Below are 18,874 nucleotides of genomic sequence, written 5' to 3' on the forward strand. Positions count from 1 at the left end.
GGAGGAATGCAGAGTTTGGGGGAGGAGAGGAGGCTTTGAGGGCTGCACGGCAAGGGGACAGTGGCACAGGGAGGATTTGGCGGGCGGCTGGAGACTGGCGCGAGTGGGGAGACCAATTCTGAGTCCCAGCGCGTCTGAGGTCTGGCTTGGCTTCGACACGCATTGGCCGCCATGATTGGCCGTCCGAGTGCGCGACCCCGGCATCCACAGCGCTTCGACGACCGCCGCGACACTTGGTCCCAACCCATTCGAGAATGACACCGCCGCCATGCCGTCCAGCAAGACCACAGGCGCCCAGCCGCTATCCAGGTGCCATCTAGGGCGCCTCTGCCCGTCGACGAGCGCAGCGAAGAAGCCCTTCGGACACTGCTCGCTCTCCTCCAGCGCGGACGACCGACGGCGTTTGAGGTCTGTTACATGGCCATCTTGCTTTGAGACAGCCACGTGACAGCGCAACTACTGCCAGCGGACCGCACTCAGGCATGAACGCATAATGCTGAGGCTCGAAAAACCCACTGCCATCTTGTTCTGTGTCACGCAGGCAGCGTTTCGGCCTGGAAATCAAGGTGCAAGCCTCGCTTCACGCACGCCAGAACCGGCAGTGAAACGAATAATTGCCGTCGCTATGAGTCTTGTAGACAAGGTGCAAGGAGCGATCTACATAGTACGAGTACGGGCAATGCTGTCTAACCACTGTCGACCACCTCCCTGCTATACAGCCTCCTCATAGCATGCCCTTGCCAACTTCGTCCTTGCGTTCCTGCCACACGGTCTTTCCGGAACATGAACATACTGTTTTGTCGTTTTCCCAGACACCCGCACTCCTGGCACACGTCAGCATCTGTCAATCAGAACGGGACACGGCAGACGTACCGGGCAATGACCCCCACAAGGGTGTCTGGATCGTTCTTATCAAAGGCGCCGTCCTGCTGTCTCGCTACGACGATGCTGCGTCCGATCATCTCCCAGATCTGGATTGGCTTGTCCAGGAACACGGTGCCCACGCCACCTTTGCTCACTTCGACAGTCCCAAACACACCGCGGCACGGGGTGCCTTGCAGCTTGGCTTTGGCAGCCTCGAAGATGGGCCCCGTAGATTCGGGGCCGTCCGAGATGTCTCCCGACTCTCGGATCGTGGCATGGTACGTTCCAGGTGATAGTCCTCGGATACTGAGGTCGACGATGGTCATCGTGGGCGCAACCTGGACCATGCGCACCAGTCCCCGCACCTTGTTCTCCACGTGTGGCGCGAACGACTCTAGTATGCATACAGCAGCGCCTGAAGATCTTTAATTAACACCATACGACGACGCCGTAGCCAAGAGAAGCCTATTGCGACGGCAAAGAATCACTCATCACTATACCGTCAGGGTGAACATACTATTTGACTTGCCGCTTCCTCGTAGAATAGCATCACGGCCTGTGCTTTGTATGGCCTCAACGATAGCCGAGGGAGCTGCGTTGCCTTCGATGGATACTAATTGGTCCTGGAGACTGGCAGTGACCTTCTTAATTCCTGCTCTTGTCAACGCGAGCTCTCCAAGACCCTTGGCCGGGTCACCGTACCGCTTAGTTGATGCAGTGAGCCTTCGATATCTTTGATGCATGCCTCACACGTCATGGGCACCGCGAAGGTCGTTTCGAATGTTGGAATAGTCATCTTGAACATTTGCAGTGTAAGAATGGTGGATTTGCGTTGTTGGTTTTAGATTTGGAACATCACTTCTGCTCTACCTCGCTTTGAAATCGAACGACATCGGGCGGGTCTCGGGCGGGACCATCGAGGAAAGCGCCGATGAGGGCGCACGTGACACTATTCTCTCGAAATTAATTGCCAAGCATCGCCAGTCGAACTTCACGGAGCGCATCAAGCGGCCGCACTCAGCCCCGACCCTACCTGGAGCCCCAAGGGACGAAACACACAGCATAATCAGCTCCAGGAGGTACCAAAAACACTATCAAATAGCCATTGGCCTTCAACCACAATGTCTCAAGTCGTGGGCAAAGTACGTCGCCTATCGGACCTCCGCGTGCACATACACGGTTTCGTTTGCTATGATCACGAACTGCACAAGCGAGCATCTACCCTATCAACTCCTACTTTACTAACAATATGGGTAGACGCGCCTCGCCTACGCCCGCGCATGGCACCACATCGATGTCGCCAGCGATGACCGCGCCCTCGGCCGCCTTGCCTCCGGCATAGCCCTCACCCTTATGGGCAAACACAAGCCCATCTTCGATCCCTCCACCGACTGTGGCGACTACGTCGTCGCGACCAACTGCGCAGACATCCACGTCACGGGGAAGAAGCGCGAGCAGAAACTGTACCGCACGCACACCACGCGACCTGGCAGCCTGAAGGAGATCAGCCTGGAGAACCTAGCGGAAAAATGGGGAGGCGGCGAGGTGCTGAGGCGAGCGGTCAGCGGAATGTTGCCTAAGAATCGATTACGGAAGGGAAGGTTGGAGAGGCTGAAGACATTTGAGGGGGCGGGGAACCCGTATAAGGAGAACTTTTTGAAAGTGAGCAATGGGGGTGGGCAGGGGATAATAGATTTCGCGGAGGTGAGGGAGACCTTGAAGGCTGCGAAAGGTGGGGAGGTGGCGCCACCATCATAGCGGAGGGGTGGGAAGAGTGATGGTATTAAGAATATGTGTTTGACTACGTGGAACTGCATGGCATCAGGAGTTCAGATAACTCCCAGGTATCTTCTTGTAACATATGGGACTGTATATTCATGTCCAAGTCCAGAGACAAAGAATTGACCACGGAACGAATGCGAAGGTCCCCTACATTCGTCTTTGTCGTCGTTCGTTGGCATCTTTTCATTAACGAGATTCACGTGCTTCGATTCTCCATAGAGAGGGCAACAAACCCCGTACTTCCCAACTTTATTTGGTGGCTCCTACTGCTACATGACCTTGCGCTATCATGCAGGCTCTGGATTGTGACCACGATACCAGTCCATGACGATGTATATCCAATTGTCAGACGACACCTGCTTGCCATTCAAGCACATGACGACCTACTACAAAACCATCTCTTGCAGTCAGTACGCTCGCACTGTACACCGCCAACACCACCACTAACTTATTCCAGTCACAGTCGGCGTCCGCAGCCCCAGCAGGCTTGAACCGCCGGTTGCTTGGAGAAACACCATCAACGAATACGTGGAGAACAATTATGTAATCCTGATGTGTTGGCGCTAGACGCACGACACATCTCTCCGCATACAGGCATCTGGGTGCCTTCTACTTCCCTAATTTTGTATCCCCATTCCCCTTGCTTCCCTTACCAGTAGTACACGGCGGTTGGGAGATTGCACTGACGATGGCAATGGATCGAAGACGAATTTTAGGGTGGACGACTGGAGAATATGATTACATAGTCAACTTGCGAATAGAGAAACGAGATGAACATCAGAGCGGAGGGGTCCGATTTTTCGCATCCTTCTCCAGCACACAGAAGACAAAACTTAGATCGGAAGGAAGAATGTACACTGTAGGAAGAAAAGGTCGCAAAGTCCAATAGAAACACTAATGTTACAATCCAGCCGTAGTTCGTGACGCCATAAACGCGATCCATAATTAGCCGATTCGTGTATCCTCTCCGTTATAACGCCCATCTCTCTCCAGTTCAGTTATACGACCTGCTCTTGGCAGCGAGCTCTTCTTCCTGCTTCTTCCTCGCAGCTTCTGCCTTTCTTACTTCTCTTACAACACCCCCAGTAGCGGTCCACCAGGTGTCTGTCCCCCACCGTACTAATCGCTCCGCCGCGCTCCTAGGTCCATCGATCGCTGGTCGAATATCCAGGAAGAACACCGGTTCTCCCGTCGGCTCCGGCTCTCCCTCATAGTAATCGATCACGTACCGCACCTCTTCGCATCCCTTCTCATTGCACCTCTCCACAAACCAATCGTGGCGATCGAAAGGCGGCGGCGATGCGAACTTGCCCGGCCAGCCCCAAGCTGCCCATTGCAGCATCCGCGCCTTGGGTGTGAGTTCTGTAGGTCGGCCGGTGAAACGGAGGAGTTTCGGAGGTGGGATAGACTTATCCTCCCAAGTCGTTGTGTCGAAGGGGTCTTCGTCCGTGCCGAGCAGCTTGTTCGAGTTTTCTTCGCCGCGCTTGCAGATACTATAGCCCTCTACGATGCCGCGCGCGAAGCGCCGTTCCCAACCCATGATCTCTGCCCAGGCGCCCTCGTTCAGGAAGTTGTGCACCGAAACCATGGATTCGACGGCGTCGATTGGTGTGTCGTTGTAGCCTTTTCGGAGCATCGCGTTGTACATTTGCTGCGGCGAGGGATACTCCCAGAGCGAGCCGTCTGCTTTCGGTATGGTGGATTGTTCGCGTGATAGGGGGAGGTCTTGCGTTTGATTTTCGGCACGGTCGTTATCTAGGGTCCAGAACATGTTGTTGAGCGGGTTTAGACGGGAGAGAAGGCCGGTCTTCTGTGGTGGTTCGGTAGGTGTGGATGCAGGTGCATTCGAAGAGGTCTCCGGAGGGACGTAGGGGCACGCACCCTTTGGTGTCGAAGGAGGCTCGGCTCTGCCCGATGGCGGTGGCATCTTGTTATGCATAGGACATGCAGGCTAAATAGGAATTAGACATTGGACGATGACACAGTGAGTTATTAACATACTGGAGGTTGCGCGTCGCCTCCACGAGGCATGGGGTGTGGCGCAACGCGCGCGACGGGTGCGGACGGCGTCGTATCTGCCCAAAACCAACCCATGTTAAAATGGTAGAATTAAAAGAAGACTAGGATATTGAAGAAGAACTGATGCGCTCGGTAGAATAGTGAAGAGGACTGTTTGCGGAGATTGTCGGAGGAGAAAGTTTTTGGGATGCTCGAGGCGCACGGTCTTGCTCGTCATGACGGTCATAATCGGAACATTCTCGGCCCTGATTGGCTGCTTCGTATTGCCCGCTTTCACATCATCTCACATCCTCCTAACCAACACTGAGATAGATATTGACCTGCGAGACATGTAAGACTGCAAGTTCTGCTACCAGAGCTTCACACCCAACTATCCACATGCTTTTGACATTATTCGAATTGCTTCCAATTCAGCGGAGCTTTCAGAGTGCACACCTACCAGTCTAAGAGAAGTACTGTACCTTGCGCTTCACAGAACCTGAAAATGGAACATGAAAATCATCATATCAAGGACCTAGAACAGAACCACTGCAAATGGCCAGACTCGAACCGGCATTTCTCCTACCAATCCCCACCATTCGACCACCCACTCTGCGTATACTTGCGGAGCGGGCTACTAACCAGGGGGGCCGAAAGGCAGCGTCCTACCGCCAGCCCACGTATGCTTTTACTTAGTTGATGGTAATTCGCTTTGATGAAAGATATATACCACCGCCGTCGAAGCCACATCTGCGGATATGCCGTTTGGGGCACAGCATCCATATCTTTCACTTCCCTGTTTCCATGACAAGAACAACTCGTCCGAGCATCAACCGCCAAGTTGAATAAGAAGAGCACCAGACGTTCGAAAGATTGTACTAATTTAGAGCCATGGCAAATAACCGAACTCTGTACCTCATACCAGCATATATTTTAGGGAGTAACAGAAACCATACATTGAGATGTGGCTCCATTGGTGCCTGTGTCCATGAATATTCACGTCCATCTTCGCAACTCATACCATCTCCATACAGAAGCGCTGTCACCAAGTGAAGAGTTGACTCTGAACTAGACCCGGCACAATCTGCCTTGCTGAGTCGGCAGCCCATCAGTTCCTTCCACCTTCCACTCATCACTACCAACTCCGGTAACAGCATAAAATACGCCCCAAGGATCTCTCTTCCTCTTTATACCTAGTAGTCTCTTATAGTTGCTTCCATAGAAGCTGTCCTGGAAATTAGGCTCTTCGGTGTCGGCCTCGTTCATATACGCTCCACTCCCTGGGGTTGCATCCCGCCACTTCTGCGCGTACTCATTCAACCTCGCATGGCTCGCAATCATCTCTTCGGGAGTACGTTCGGGACCGTAGCTGCCGGTGTCGAAGCCTGTCGCATGCATGATAGCAGTCCGAAGATGAGGGTTGACCGCGGAATTGGCGCCCGGATAGCCTGCTGTGGCATAAGAGGGATGGTAGTCGACGCTATGGAAGCTGTAGTGGCCTTCTTCCACGAACGTGCGTATGGCAGCCATCGCTCTGAGGAACTCTGGGGAGCTCGGGTCCTCGAAGATGGAGCGTGGAAAGAGACGTGAGGCGAAGCGGCCGTTGCCGACGGCTTCACCGGGGCCATTTGGTCGGAAGGAGTAGGCCGGGTAGCTGGGCCACCAGCCGACGGTTGCATTGACTTTTATACCAATGTCGCTCAGATCTTGAATTATAGGTGCAACGAAGGCATTGAAGTCAGACGCGGACATGCTTGGTATAATCACTTGACCGGTGAAGGAGAAGATGCGTTGGGTTCTGTTGAATATAGGGTTGGGGGCTTGGGTTGAGATGGTGTTCCAGCCAATTCCTTTTGCGTTGTTGATGCGCACAAGATGAGAGAAGTAGGCATTGACACCGTTCCAGAAGGTCTCGTTTGTGGCTTCTGCGTATGCGGTCGTATTGTCGGCCCAGGTGGTACTGTTGGCCTGTTCGATATTTGCGCCGGTCTGGAAATTGAAGCTCATACGGGCGACGGATATGGAGTCGTGTGCTTTCACTATTGCTGATGTTATGATACCATAGTTGCCTAGGACTGTCAGCATTAAATATCTAACGGGGCATATACTTACTCGGGCCCCCGCCTCGGATAGCGTAAAATAGGTCTTCGTTGGCCTCCGGGTTTGCATGGACGAATCTGCCATCAGCTGTTACAACTTCCAATGCCAGTACTTGATCAGCCATGAGCCCGAACTTGGACGTGATGTACGAGAAGCCGCCTCCTTGCATGTAACCTCCGTAAGCACCGACCGTCGAGGATCCGGGAGCGAGTAAAGTGATATTGTTTTCTTCCATATGGGGAAACAGTTCATATTGCTCCAGTGCTGCACCGACCCTAGCGGCCTTCCCTTCATATTCTCCAATCTGGAACAACGGTAGATACTCAAAGCGTTTCAAATGATGCACGTACACTTGAAGAGCACCGCCTCCAGTGTTTCTACCGAGATAATCGTGCCCAGTATTCCTAAAGTCATCAGCACAGCTAAATTTGGATCGAAAAATTACCATACTTAATAGTAAGCCGGATATTGTTGTTTCTCGCAAAGTTGACAGCGAGCTGAACATGCTTCACTGTAGAAGCATTCACGACATAGGCTGGAAACTTCTCAATATGGCAAGCAGACAGCGGCGGAGCCGTGACGTTGGATCCTGGAGGCGATGCTGTGGGTAGTGGACACGGGTTCCCCAGCGTCCACTGGAGAAACGGTACCAAGGGATCTTCCGTCCTATCTTAGTTAGCTTAGTGTAATGCGTGAGATATGCGAACCACCATACACATAAAGCGAGCTCCTGGATTGTTGGAACCAAGCGGCGCACTTTGTGGCATTTTCGTAGATCCCAGAATAGCAAGCTGCCGCGGGAGGAACTGCTTTGAGCAGCGTTCCTCCTAAGCTTATGTTAAGAGCATTCCAGCGATCTGCGGTTGGCCAATTACTGTCGCCTGGGAAGGTTTTGCACTGTGCTTCAATAACGGCAGGTAATCTACCGAATGTGATATCACTGTTGTTAGACACGTCTTTGTCGGTCAGTTGAATGCTTTCGTAGGGAAAATTGTAGGCAATAGTTATCTTGACTGCTATGAAAAAGCTTAGACAAATGTGATGAGACAACATAGTAACAATTCATCCTAAATCTAGTCTGGGGGTTGCCCAAGCGTGATGAAGCATTTTGTACTTGCACATGCCTGCAGGCGCTCCATGTCTCCATCTCTTCTGCGGGGTGTACAAGGCTATTATCTGTTGCGGACAGGGTTGGGAAATACGGACGGATATGGTGCAGCATGTAGACCGTTCAGTGCAAATATACGCCCGATGCCCATTCGTACATTGCAGCCCTGGATAGGCGATGCTGAAGGCGCGAATCCCTGCCGCACGCAATGAACGCATTGTGTAGGCAGTACGCACGCCAAAATGGTTGTCGGATCCAGGACCTACGGTGTCAATACGGAAAGTGATGCCGGAAACATGATAGGGTGTTATACACGCATCCGGAACAGGACGCGCATCCACTGCCGTGCATGCACACTTTAACCTGCATACCCAAGGTCGTATATGCCGGCGTCACGCCAGCATAACGGGAAAGTATGTCTAGCCATGCAATAAGCCTGCTCTGGAAGTCTGATAGAGTTTGAAGAAGTGGTCAATGACAAATTAACGCGGCGTGTCTTATCGAACTGCCGGTACGTTTTCGTCGCTGAGAAGAGAGACTGTCTAGGTAGGCGGAAGAAGTAGGTCCGGACCAGGTGCTCAATCTATACATTTCGAGGCGACTAAGAGATGGAAAATACGACTTCTTGACGAGAGGGAGGAAAGGTCGCGTTGGGGCGCTCGTCGTCCTTCTGGCGCGTCTGTTACTAAGCAGAAAGCCAGCCTCACGATCATTGGCTGGCCAGCTGGTAACCTCAACACCACGTTTGCAAATGCCATGTGTATCTTCCAGCAGGTTGCCATCCGGCGATACATCACCACGGGAGGCCCATTCATGAATGCTTCTGAAAAGACTCTTTCGTACACGATGCCCAACCTTAGGCGTGGCTGGCCGATGTGAGCGATGCTCGGTCTTCTCGGCTTTCTCGGTCTCTATGAACGACTATACTTTCGCACCTAAGCCATTTGGTGAATTAAGTGGACTAAGACATACGCTAAAGATGCGATGGAGCGATCGACTAAGCCCATCAGAGGAGCTGGGTTAGGCAGCAGCTGTTGTTGTAGTCCCAACCCGTAGTCCTTGTCGGCTTTTCCTTTCGGCCGTAACAAGGCTACAACGATTATCTACGATTGTATATAATATTTAATGAGGCTCATGGATCGAACTTACATGATCCAAGCCATCACCTAATATACCCAACAGACAGGACAGCTATACCAAGAATACAGGAGCCCACCCTGCTACTTCAAAACTGACACATTCACCATGGACTCCCTCATCCCCCAGATTCGCAACCTCTACGCCCAAGCCGACGAGCCAACCCGCCAAAAGATGCAGACTGACCTCCGCGATCTCCAGGCTTCTTTCGACGACGACTGGGACCTCGTAGTCCGTATATCGTCCGGGGTACGCCCCTCTCCCCTCTCTATTCCGATTCCCAATTAAAGTTACCCAGTCCCTGCAGATGCCCCTTGTAAAAGTCGGCACTGACTTGTCTCTTTTCACCCTCCTCTCCTCTTCCGAGGAAGCCCTATCCCTGTCCACCCTGTCAACCAGTACATCCGCAGCCCCCAAAATGCTCTCGCATCTGCTTCGCGCAATGGCAGCTTTCGGCCTTATCGACGAGTTATCAGTCGACACTTTCGCCGCAAACAGGACCACGCATACGCTAGCTAACGTCCACGTTTCAGGTGCGATAGCACACGGGTACGACATCCATCTGCCCACCGCATACGCGTTTCCGTCTTGGTTGGCAGAGAATAAGTACCAGGATATCTCTAGTAACAAGAATCTGCCATTTCATAAGGCGCTGAAGACGGATTTGACGCCGTTTGAGTGGATGGCACAGCGTCCTGAGCAGATGGCATCGCTTGGGCATGCGATGGCGATACAGCGGGAAGGCCACTGGTTGGACTCGTATCCTGTCATGAATGCTATAGGCGACTTCAAAGCTTCTGCCGAATCGGCTGTGCTCGTTGACATCGGTGGCGGCTTTGGGCAGCAAGCGTCCGCATTCAAGAAGAAGTTTTTCGATGTAGAGGGCAGGATCGTGGTACAAGACATCGCATCGACGCTTAGCAGCGCGCCAAAAGTCGAAGGACTGGAGTTCCAAGAGCACGACTTCTTCAAGGAACAGCCGATCAAGGGGGCGAAGTTTTACTACTTAAGACATATTCTACATGACTGGACGGAAGAGGACAGCATCCGAATACTGAAAGCAGTAGTTCCAGCATTGGGACCTGAGTCGCTCCTTGTAATTGATGAGGTCGTGTTGCCGGACGAAAAGCTGCCATGGCAGGCTGCATATAGTACGTAAAACCCAAAACTCCACCTGAAGACAAGGACCCAGCTAACTCTTGCAAAGTGGACCTCACGATGATGGCATCGTTGGGTGGTGTTGAGCGGACAAAGAAAGAATTCGAGATGTTGCTAGAGGCAGCTGGTCTGCAGATTCTCGAGGTCCATCGCTACGATGCCAAGATGCAGAGCGTCATTATCGCAGCGCCGAAATAGTGACGTTGTGATATCATCCACCTGTTTCGACTCCTTGTTCATCTTTTCCCCTCTACCCCGAATCCCCACTTCAACTTTGCCGGTCCTGTAAATAGCATATGTTCGTTGTGTATAATAGCATGAAAATGTTTTTTCAATCACCATGTATCCTTCTCCCCCCGGCTTGTCCGATCTACTCAGTCAAATTACGTGACAACCTACGATTGAGAGCTACTGTAGAAGGGTTTACCTTCTCTGTCAACGTCGGCGTAGGTCGCGCGTACGATACCGGTCATTTCGATGTTCTCCTGAGTTAGGGTCTATGCTATAACCGCGATAGCCGAATCGGTCCTTAGAATGACGATATCTTCCAGGTGATCGTGATCGCTGGCGGCGATCGTACTCATAATGGCCATGTTGAGCTGATTGAAGTCTTTCATCGCACGAATATTGCGGATTACGGCTTCGATACTCAGAGCTTTCATATTCACTCCAAGTGGTGCGCTCACTGTCAATATGTGGGCTTGCGACTTCTTCTTGGCGATAACGGCGCTCGCCACCGTGTCGATGATGGTCGCGGCTGTCCTGCCAGTCGCCGTAGGACCTGCGAGGTGAAGAGGAATGATCTCGTCCATTGATATGCGCCCCTTTGGAAGACCTCTCCTGAAGAGAAATGCCTCGATCGGTACGATGACCATCTCTCATTCTCGTTTCAGCGCGTTGGTCACGGTAGCTATGGTCTTGGGAGCCCTGACGCACGTCGAAGTTGCTCGCTGGATCAGGGACATGATCGTTGCGGGAGACACGATCATCTCTTACGCTTGCTGCATGCGAGCGATATGCTTCACGAGGATATGCTTCACGAGGATATGCTCGGTTCCGGCCCTGTCTAGGGCTACGTAGCGACCTATCTCTGCCCAATACCTCATCACGTACACTGTCACTCTTGTGATCGCGACCGTCCCGATGAAAAGCGTTATCGTATCTCTCACGCAGTCGTTGCGGTGAGGATGATCGTTTATGCGTGCGAGTCGTGCCCTCGCATCTAGTGTCATTGCCGAATTTTCCGTTAGTTGCGGGATGACGGACTTGATCATTGCGAGAGATAATCAGGCGGTCAGACTTCTCCTCAGCCTCACGCCTACCATCTTCGGTTTCGGGAGTGGGTTGCTGGAGAGCGACGACCGTGTCTCGAACCATTAGCGGACTTGCTTGGCTTCCTATGGCCGGACCATACGATGCTTGAGTCGAAATCGCATCCGACAACCGTATATGCTGCTTCAATTCCGATGGATCTGTTGTTTTGGGCGCGGGGTCCAGCTGTGGCTTATGGACTACGGTTGCCGGCTTGTCCACTGCCGCCTCCAAAGAGAACTTCTGCCGAAGCTCTGTTGAAGTTGAAGTCCCATCAGCTAGGACTTTGGGTGTAAACCCTTTTCTGCGTTTGCCCAGGGGCTCCAGGTTCACCGCAGAGGCCTGAGGTCCCGGACCGCTCTTGCGACGACGCTTGCGCGAGGGTTCTTCGTCGGCTTTGTCTGCTGCATCACCTTCCAAGGCTCCCAACTCTTCGTTGTGGTATAGTGTTGGCTGCGGCTGACGGTGCTTCAAAATGTATTGATCATTTTCCGCACGGGCTGTTTGCTTGCGCGTATCGATTCCCTTTTTAGAGTCTGGCATAGGAGGTCTCTTCGGGAGAGCTTTGAACTTTGCTTGCCATTCTTGTGCAAGAGCAAGAGCTCGTGTGCTGGTCTCAAGGCGCGTTTGGGGAGAAGGAACTCTGCACAAGGGAATTTTGACTTGATTCGCAGATTCCGCATCGGAGTGTCGCTCGGAGCTTTCGTCGCCGTTATGATCACTGGTCGCTTCGATCGTCGGGGGAGGTCGGCTATCATGTAGCAGGTTGTAAGCAGTTGAATTGACGGATCCAGAGGCCGCGTTATCCTTGGATTCGGTAGGATCGGTAGCTGTTCCTGCTGTGCTCGAGAGCAGGGCGCTCCGGCTGTTCGCAATACGAGAAGAAGTCGAATCCGTCTCCTTTCCGCGCACATTACGAGTTAACGATGCAGAAGGCTTTGGTTCGGAGGAGCTGGCGGGAGTCTGGAAGTGCCTGCGCTTTCCGAGAGGCTCAAGGTTAGCCGCGCTGGCTTTGGGGCCGCCGCCCATTCTGCAGGCAGAAATCTCTGAGGAAGGGGGCGCTGATGCGAACGTGATAGTTCAGAGCGAGTGCAAATGCTACAGTGAGCTTTTGATGGCACGCCGGAGAACGAGGGGAAGTATAGGGTGGGAAGGAACGCGCTGATGAAGTAGCGTGGACTGCAACGCGTTATTGAACAATAGGGAAGGCACGACCCTTCACTTATCACGGTACGTATGTAATATTCCGCACTTCGCACATTATAAAATGTTATGACGGAGAGTTACTATTAACTTGCTAAACGCTAGAAATAACTCTTCTGACATTTACACCATCCCGCAGCCAGCTCCATATCTTGGTGGGATGGACCAGCACGCAAGTCTCCTTGTCCCCGGCCTGTATGCGAAAACTACCGCTGCCATATAGGACGCAGTCTCATCTGACGTTCTTCCCAGATGTAGATAATCAGCGTTCGCGCCCGTTATCTCTGACTGAATCCATTTCTTAGCTGGGAATGGAGAAACCATGTATGTGTCTTTTCGACCCGACATGCATGCGAAATGCCTGAGAAGGAAAGTCCCTTGTTAAAGGGACACGTCTCCGCAGGGTTCGATGCGCGCGTTGAGTTGGTAGATAACTGTCGTCCGGCTAACATGAACTAGTAGGAAACAACAAAAGCGACATGCACCAATCGAAGCCTTGAAGATGCAATGCGCAAGCCAACCGAGCATACAAAATGCAAGCTAGGTCGAAACCCAGTGCAAACAACAAAAACAAGCATACCAAATGCAAGCTAGGTCAAAACCCAGTGCAAACAAAAAACCAAGCGCACACGAGGATAGATCAATGTCGCACTCTCAAAACACCATACAAACACGGCTTCTACGCGAAACCATATAAATAAAGGAACAAGCTCATCCGCGTCCTTTTCCGTGAAAGTCGTGAGGCCAGTGCAGACCTAGTCTTTGACGAGGTTAGTCGTCCGCCTGAACTTCGCGCGATCGAAACGCTTCTTTTCATCACTGTTTCTTCGCTTCCTCTTTGAGGGCCGAACTGACTCATCTTCGTCACCGTCGTCAATAAAGTCGGACAAATCCTCGTCTTCCCATTCCCACACGTACTCTGGTTCAGGTTCCTTCCTCTTGTTGCTGCGTAGATTTCGTTTGATGGACCTGGTCTGAAGAGAGTCATGGTCTCCGGTAGGAGTATCAGACTCTGAAGGATCACGGTCTTCTTCAAGAGGGGACTGGGTTGCAGCTTTCGTTTTGCGGGATTGCGCCTGCGACGTTTCGCAAATAGAAGACGCGGTGGTGGAACGCTCACGAGTGGACGCCGAAGCGGATGCTTTATCAACGTGAGCAGCGTCTTGTTGGGGCTTTCTGTTCATTGGCTGAATCTCGTGTTCTGACTGTTCCGAAGTGGCACCCGCAGCGGCTTCGTCCTGTGTAGTGGTGGGCGCTTTCTTAGTCAATGTAGCGTCACGACGAGGCTTCTTCTTCCCCGTATCCAGCCCTTCCTCTCCCTCTGTATCTCCCTGACGCTTTGTGTGTTTTGATCCTGGCGTAGAGACTGGGTTTACATTAATCGGGGACCTGCTTGCTGGTGTAGCAAGGGTAGACTGCTCAGGACTCGACCCTGTAGCGGATCCGGGCTGAAATGCGGCAAATTCTTTTTCGATTGAAACAGAAGCCGCATTTTTTCGAGGTTTCTTGTTCGCTGGCTTCGTTTCGCCCTCTTCCTGTAGGTCTTTTCCGCGCCGACGCTTTCTCCCCTGCGACCCAACAGGAGCAGTATCTGAGCGCTCGGGAGGAGAAATAGTGCCTCGGCCGCGGGCGTACTTTTCAACCCGCTGTCTAAGAGGAGAGCCCTCTGTAGCGATCTTCCGGGCGCGGAAGTCCGCAATCCTTCTCGCGAAGTCTGGATGAAAATCAGGCATCTTGGTACCTAGGCTCACATACTCGTGGTTGGCTATGTGTAGCAGCATGTTGTACGCCACGCTCCGTAGATCCAAAACATTAGTCATAAGCTCAGAAAACTCTGGAGTTTCTTTGTAGTGATAGATCAATTCGGCTTCTAAATCACCGTAGTCGAAGTACTCCTGGTTCTTGAAGGGCTCAGTTCGCATGAAGGCATCGACCTTTTCCTTGCCACAGAGCTTGCTGAGCACTTCACGCTCCAGAGTGAAAAGCTGTTTCCGCCACTCCTTGTCATTTTCGGCAAGGACAGAAGCGAGATCCCTCCAGTTATCAGTTTTTGGGAATGGAAGACCACGGATTGTGAGTTCGTCTCGAAGCCCGTCGAGGTAAAGACCCAGCGTCTGCGCTCCGCAGTCGAGAGCACCATAACTATCAAAGTAGCGCAGGTGGACTGGCTGGTGGCCGAGACGTGGGGAACGAGAAGGACACTCATTGACTGGTATATGAGCCGGTCGAGGGGATTGCGAAGCATGCTGTTGGACTGACTGACGAGCTGGTGGCGCAGATCGAGAAGGCGCAGCGGATCGCTCTTCAGGCTGGGACGTTTTGTGGTCCTGCTGGACGGGTTGCTCACGGTGTTGAACATATTTATGTCGCTGGGCAACTGACACGGTAGGCTCATTGGGTTTCGACTGAACCGCAGACATAAGGTGCCCAGTGGTTTCTTTGCGAGGCTTATCGAGGTGAGGACGGTGGATGGATACTTCACGTGGTTGTGTGGGCGATATATGAGCTGGCCTCGGCTCTACACGCCACGGAATAATCTACATAGTGCGTGAGTTGGATATGACGGGAGGGGGACAATGAAACCAAACTCACCTTAGTCGATGGCTTCGAAGCAGCGCCCCACGATGGCTTACGTTGCACCTCAGCATTAGCCGATCGGTAGGTACCGTCGATGCTAGGGAAGATTCTGATCGGGCTGTAGTATGAACTATTGCCGCTTGAGGAGACTCCGAACGGGAGCTGGTCGCTCAGGACAAATCCGAAGTTCGCCGGCTGGTGCTTATCAGATACAGTAGAACTATAGGTGGAAAGATAGCTTACAGCATGATAGAGCGTTGGGTTATGGCACGCAACTTCTTTACCCTTTGAGTGGCCCCAGCCTGATTCGAGAGTATGGTAGGCCGGCTCGTCAGCTTGGGTTGTACTAACATCAGGGATAGCCGTAGGCATAGACTGGAGCGTGGACGAAAGCACGAAATCAGGTGCAGTCTCAGGCGCGCGCCCAGGCGCAGCCGTAGCCCTGAATGTGCCGGGTGGAATGGCAGCGGATACTTGGGCAAGAATGCCGGTAGCAGGAGCGTTAGGGGCAGGTGTTTCGTTCGCTACGGGAGCATGCGATGCTATAGCAGAAGCGGCAGCTGCGGCAGCGATAGCAGCTTTCTTAGCCTGTGTTAGGTGTTAATCAGAATTAAGTACTCGCGCGGTACGCATCAACACTTACCATTAGCTCCCTAAACTCGGGACTACCAAGCTTGATCTTTCTACCCTGTTCGGACATTGCGCCGGTAGTTGTGGGAGGTTACGTGGGACGACCAAGGTGTACGAGTATGTTAGGCATACTACAGGGGTGGACGGTGAGGTGTGACTGAGTCGAGGCCAGCTGCTGAGTCGAGGCCAGCTGCTTGTTGTGGGTGATCTGGTACAAAGAGAAGCTATGAAAAGCTGCGTGGTTCGCCGTGGCGGGTGAGCGCACTGAGGGTAGGGGATAGTGAAGAGGGTGGTGGCGGTTTAGCTGAGGCTCTTTTACTCGACCTGACCGCGGGAAGCCTGCCAAGCTGACAGTGACAGTGACAGTGAAAACGCTAGAGCCTCGAGCCCCGTGCGGACTTTCCAAAGGCGGACGTGAGAGGGTTGAACCCTCTGGTCACCTCGAGGGTTGAAAGTGAGTGTTCGGTTGAATCTGTTATTGGCCAAGCACAGTGAAACATAGCGTAGCGTAGAACAAATGGTATACATCGATATTGGAGCTAGATGAGACTGAATGTCTTCTTTCGGGTACTGCACCTAGTACGTTTACGTCGCACAAACATCGTGCAATGCTGCAAATCCAAACAAATCAAAGAAGCCAAAATCCGGAAAGCGCGGCTACCAGGAAGGGATGCGAACTCAATAGCAACAATCCTATATCCTAAAAAAATTATCTCCCAAAGCTATAGCAGTGAAGGGAAAGAGGAAAACTAAAAAATTTGGACGAAGACAGAGTCGGCAGGTTATCGTGGAAAGCGAAATGCAGATCCACCGTTAAAACCGCTAGTACGCATATGTGACATATCTGCCAAGCTCCTTCTTCCACACCTTGATGAAAATTGGTTTCTTTCCCTTCTTGTCATCCTCACTATCCTCATTTGAAGGCTCAATATCAATGCTAGGATCGGTAGTATGATATCCACTATCATCACGATTTAGCTGCGCAAAGTGCTCCTCATTCTCCCTATTCACCCAAGCCCTCAGCTGAAGCTCCAACGCAAAATCGCTCACCGTGCTGATCTGATTACTGTCCAGGAGGCCAGCAGCAAGAGCTTCGTGTTCCAGCTGGAAGCGAGTCATGTCGGCGATGCGAGAAAGCATGGCCATGTTGTGCCCATCTCGAAAGTAGATTGCCTCTGCGAGCTTATGCTCAGTAGAGCCAGGAGTGGTATCGTTGATGATGGAGGATACCACGAACTCGAAATGGTCGGAAAACCCTTCGTAAACTTGGGAGCCGAGGGCAATTAGCTCGTCGAAGTTTCTGGTCTTCAAGGCCACGAGCTGGCTGCAGTTTTGGACAGCTACAGCAGGGAGAGCACTAGCGTTGCCAGTGGAAGGGGTGGAGGTGAGAGGGTGGTTGAAGATGAGCAGAGACATCGCGAAGTCTTTGCTAGACTTGGAAAGGGTATTGTAAGCTGTAGTGGCTTATAGTAGCTTTGGTCGGAGCGGTGGGAGTCTTTGAGGTGCTTTGGAAGTGGCTCCGGAAGTGGTCTTCAATTTTGAGGTAGTGTGAAGATGTGATAGAGAAATCTTTTAAGAGACGAAGTGCGACTGGATTAAATAAACAGAGATAGCTGTTGAGATGAAAGAAAGGCATTTCGGTCCCCCTGCATCAATGTCACCATAGCCCGTTGAGGGCAGAATCTGCTTGTCGCCCGAAGAGAACGATTCTATGATTTGGACACGCTGAGTTTGTCCTGGATGGACCATCCAAAATTTGAGCGAGCCATGAACCATCAAAGTTTTCGATGCGCAGAGTTGACCCGGGATACACTATCGCCAGTCGGAGGCATCACAAATACCGTCATGGGGTTGGCTACGCTGAGTTACCACAGGATACCATATCGCATTTTAGGGTAAACGTAAGCTATCGTCATCCAACAGTGGGTCGTGATAGCCGTTGGATTGGATTATTGGGTACGGATGGCCGTTTCAACGGTCGAGCCCATTGACAGCCATGGAAACAATGCGAGCGTAGCATCCTCATGCTAAGTTCATCCCGGCGGCAGCACCATCCTACAGAGGCTGGTTGCCATCCAAACATTTAGCGTAATCGTCGCAGCGGGGCATTCCTGGGATTCCGCGCCTTTCGATGCTGATCCTGAGGGCTATTCGAAGACTGTTACAGAGCGCTTCTGGTACAGAGCGCTTCCTATCTCTACTGATCCAGGTGCTCCAATGGACAGGATTAATGCAGATTTTCTACGATGTTCCGCGCCCCTTGATGTTAGATTTCCGGAGTCTGGTGCAGATCAGGGCCCGCTTGGGGGAGCGCTTCGTATAGTACAGGAAATTATCGTTGCCGCTGTCGTTGAATCTTGGGAGATGAAGAGTGCTGCGCGTCAAAGCTAGCGCAGATACGTGTTCATTAGCAGCTCAAGAAATTGGGGACACAAGACGAGATACTGGGATGTACCACAGGGATTATAGCATCTTTACGCGAGGTATGCACTGAGTACAAAGGGAAGAAATCCGCTACTAGACGATTGTTTCATTGGGACGTCCGCTGTCCATGAGATACGATTATCTTGTAAAAGCATTATTACACATTCGGTTCGTGATCAACTCTCCTAAACTATCTCTTATGTAGCTGCCATTTCAGAGCGTTGTCCTCGTGCGAAAATCATCGTTTGATAAGATTTTGCCAATCATTATATAGCGTTGAGCTCGTAGAATAATTTTGTGTGTACCGAAGTAGGGGTTTGGCAGATGGGTCCCAACGGCTGCCTCGTCCCGTGGTCGTCGACCCCGGAGAAACTTGGCTCCGACAACAACTCCCGCGGCCTCGGCGTTTGGCGTTGGACAACTTTAAGACACGCAGCATTCACTGAGCCCCTCGCACATGACACTCGAACTCATACTGCTTCTCGTTACGACTTTACGACACCGACACTTATAACGCACGCTTTCGATTACGATATTCTCTCCGTATCCACATACCAAGTCTACGAACGCCCCTAGTGGTAC

General features: G+C 52.1%; 8 protein-coding genes across 8 annotated transcripts; 2 read left to right on the plus strand and 6 right to left on the minus strand.

The window, feature by feature from the left end:
- Window positions 1-724: 724 nt before the first annotated feature.
- CCS1 (copper chaperone) lies at window positions 725-1,669 on the minus strand (the record flags this gene model as incomplete). The annotated part of the gene is made up of 4 exons (XM_056217574.1): window positions 725-824; window positions 874-1,279; window positions 1,382-1,516; window positions 1,567-1,669. The coding sequence occupies 4 exons, from the start codon at window positions 1,667-1,669 to the stop codon at window positions 725-727; spliced, it is 744 nt and encodes a 247-aa protein (XP_056069130.1).
- Window positions 1,670-1,985: 316 nt separating this feature from the next.
- Window positions 1,986-2,622, plus strand: MRPL23 (54S ribosomal protein L23, mitochondrial; the record flags this gene model as incomplete). The annotated part of the gene is made up of 2 exons (XM_056217575.1): window positions 1,986-2,006; window positions 2,122-2,622. 2 exons carry the CDS (start codon window positions 1,986-1,988, stop codon window positions 2,620-2,622), a joined length of 522 nt encoding a protein of 173 aa, XP_056069131.1.
- Window positions 2,623-3,640: 1,018 nt separating this feature from the next.
- Window positions 3,641-4,740, minus strand: CYC3 (holocytochrome c synthase; the record flags this gene model as incomplete). The annotated part of the gene is made up of 2 exons (XM_056217576.1): window positions 3,641-4,597; window positions 4,648-4,740. 2 exons carry the CDS (start codon window positions 4,738-4,740, stop codon window positions 3,641-3,643), a joined length of 1,050 nt encoding a protein of 349 aa, XP_056069132.1.
- A 972-nt stretch (window positions 4,741-5,712) lies between these two features.
- On the minus strand, window positions 5,713-7,249 carry N0V89_008824 (uncharacterized protein; the record flags this gene model as incomplete). The annotated part of the gene is made up of 3 exons (XM_056217577.1): window positions 5,713-6,713; window positions 6,757-7,148; window positions 7,236-7,249. The coding sequence occupies 3 exons, from the start codon at window positions 7,247-7,249 to the stop codon at window positions 5,713-5,715; spliced, it is 1,407 nt and encodes a 468-aa protein (XP_056069133.1).
- Window positions 7,250-9,097: 1,848 nt separating this feature from the next.
- On the plus strand, window positions 9,098-10,345 carry N0V89_008825 (uncharacterized protein; the record flags this gene model as incomplete). Its single annotated transcript, XM_056217578.1, has 3 exons — window positions 9,098-9,238; window positions 9,288-10,140; window positions 10,197-10,345. The coding sequence occupies 3 exons, from the start codon at window positions 9,098-9,100 to the stop codon at window positions 10,343-10,345; spliced, it is 1,143 nt and encodes a 380-aa protein (XP_056069134.1).
- A 299-nt stretch (window positions 10,346-10,644) lies between these two features.
- N0V89_008826 (uncharacterized protein) lies at window positions 10,645-12,487 on the minus strand (the record flags this gene model as incomplete). The annotated part of the gene is made up of 2 exons (XM_056217579.1): window positions 10,645-11,022; window positions 11,261-12,487. 2 exons carry the CDS (start codon window positions 12,485-12,487, stop codon window positions 10,645-10,647), a joined length of 1,605 nt encoding a protein of 534 aa, XP_056069135.1.
- Window positions 12,488-13,416: 929 nt separating this feature from the next.
- N0V89_008827 (uncharacterized protein) lies at window positions 13,417-15,938 on the minus strand (the record flags this gene model as incomplete). Its single annotated transcript, XM_056217580.1, has 3 exons — window positions 13,417-15,066; window positions 15,254-15,826; window positions 15,882-15,938. The coding sequence occupies 3 exons, from the start codon at window positions 15,936-15,938 to the stop codon at window positions 13,417-13,419; spliced, it is 2,280 nt and encodes a 759-aa protein (XP_056069136.1).
- Window positions 15,939-16,690: 752 nt separating this feature from the next.
- N0V89_008828 (uncharacterized protein) lies at window positions 16,691-17,284 on the minus strand (the record flags this gene model as incomplete). The annotated part of the gene is made up of 1 exon (XM_056217581.1): window positions 16,691-17,284. One exon carries the CDS (start codon window positions 17,282-17,284, stop codon window positions 16,691-16,693), a length of 594 nt encoding a protein of 197 aa, XP_056069137.1.
- Window positions 17,285-18,874: the final 1,590 nt, after the last annotated feature.

Source organism: Didymosphaeria variabile (genome assembly GCF_027946475.1).
Source record: "Didymosphaeria variabile strain IMI 356815 chromosome Unknown scaffold_6, whole genome shotgun sequence".
Classification (NCBI taxonomy): domain Eukaryota; kingdom Fungi; phylum Ascomycota; class Dothideomycetes; order Pleosporales; family Didymosphaeriaceae; genus Didymosphaeria; species Didymosphaeria variabile.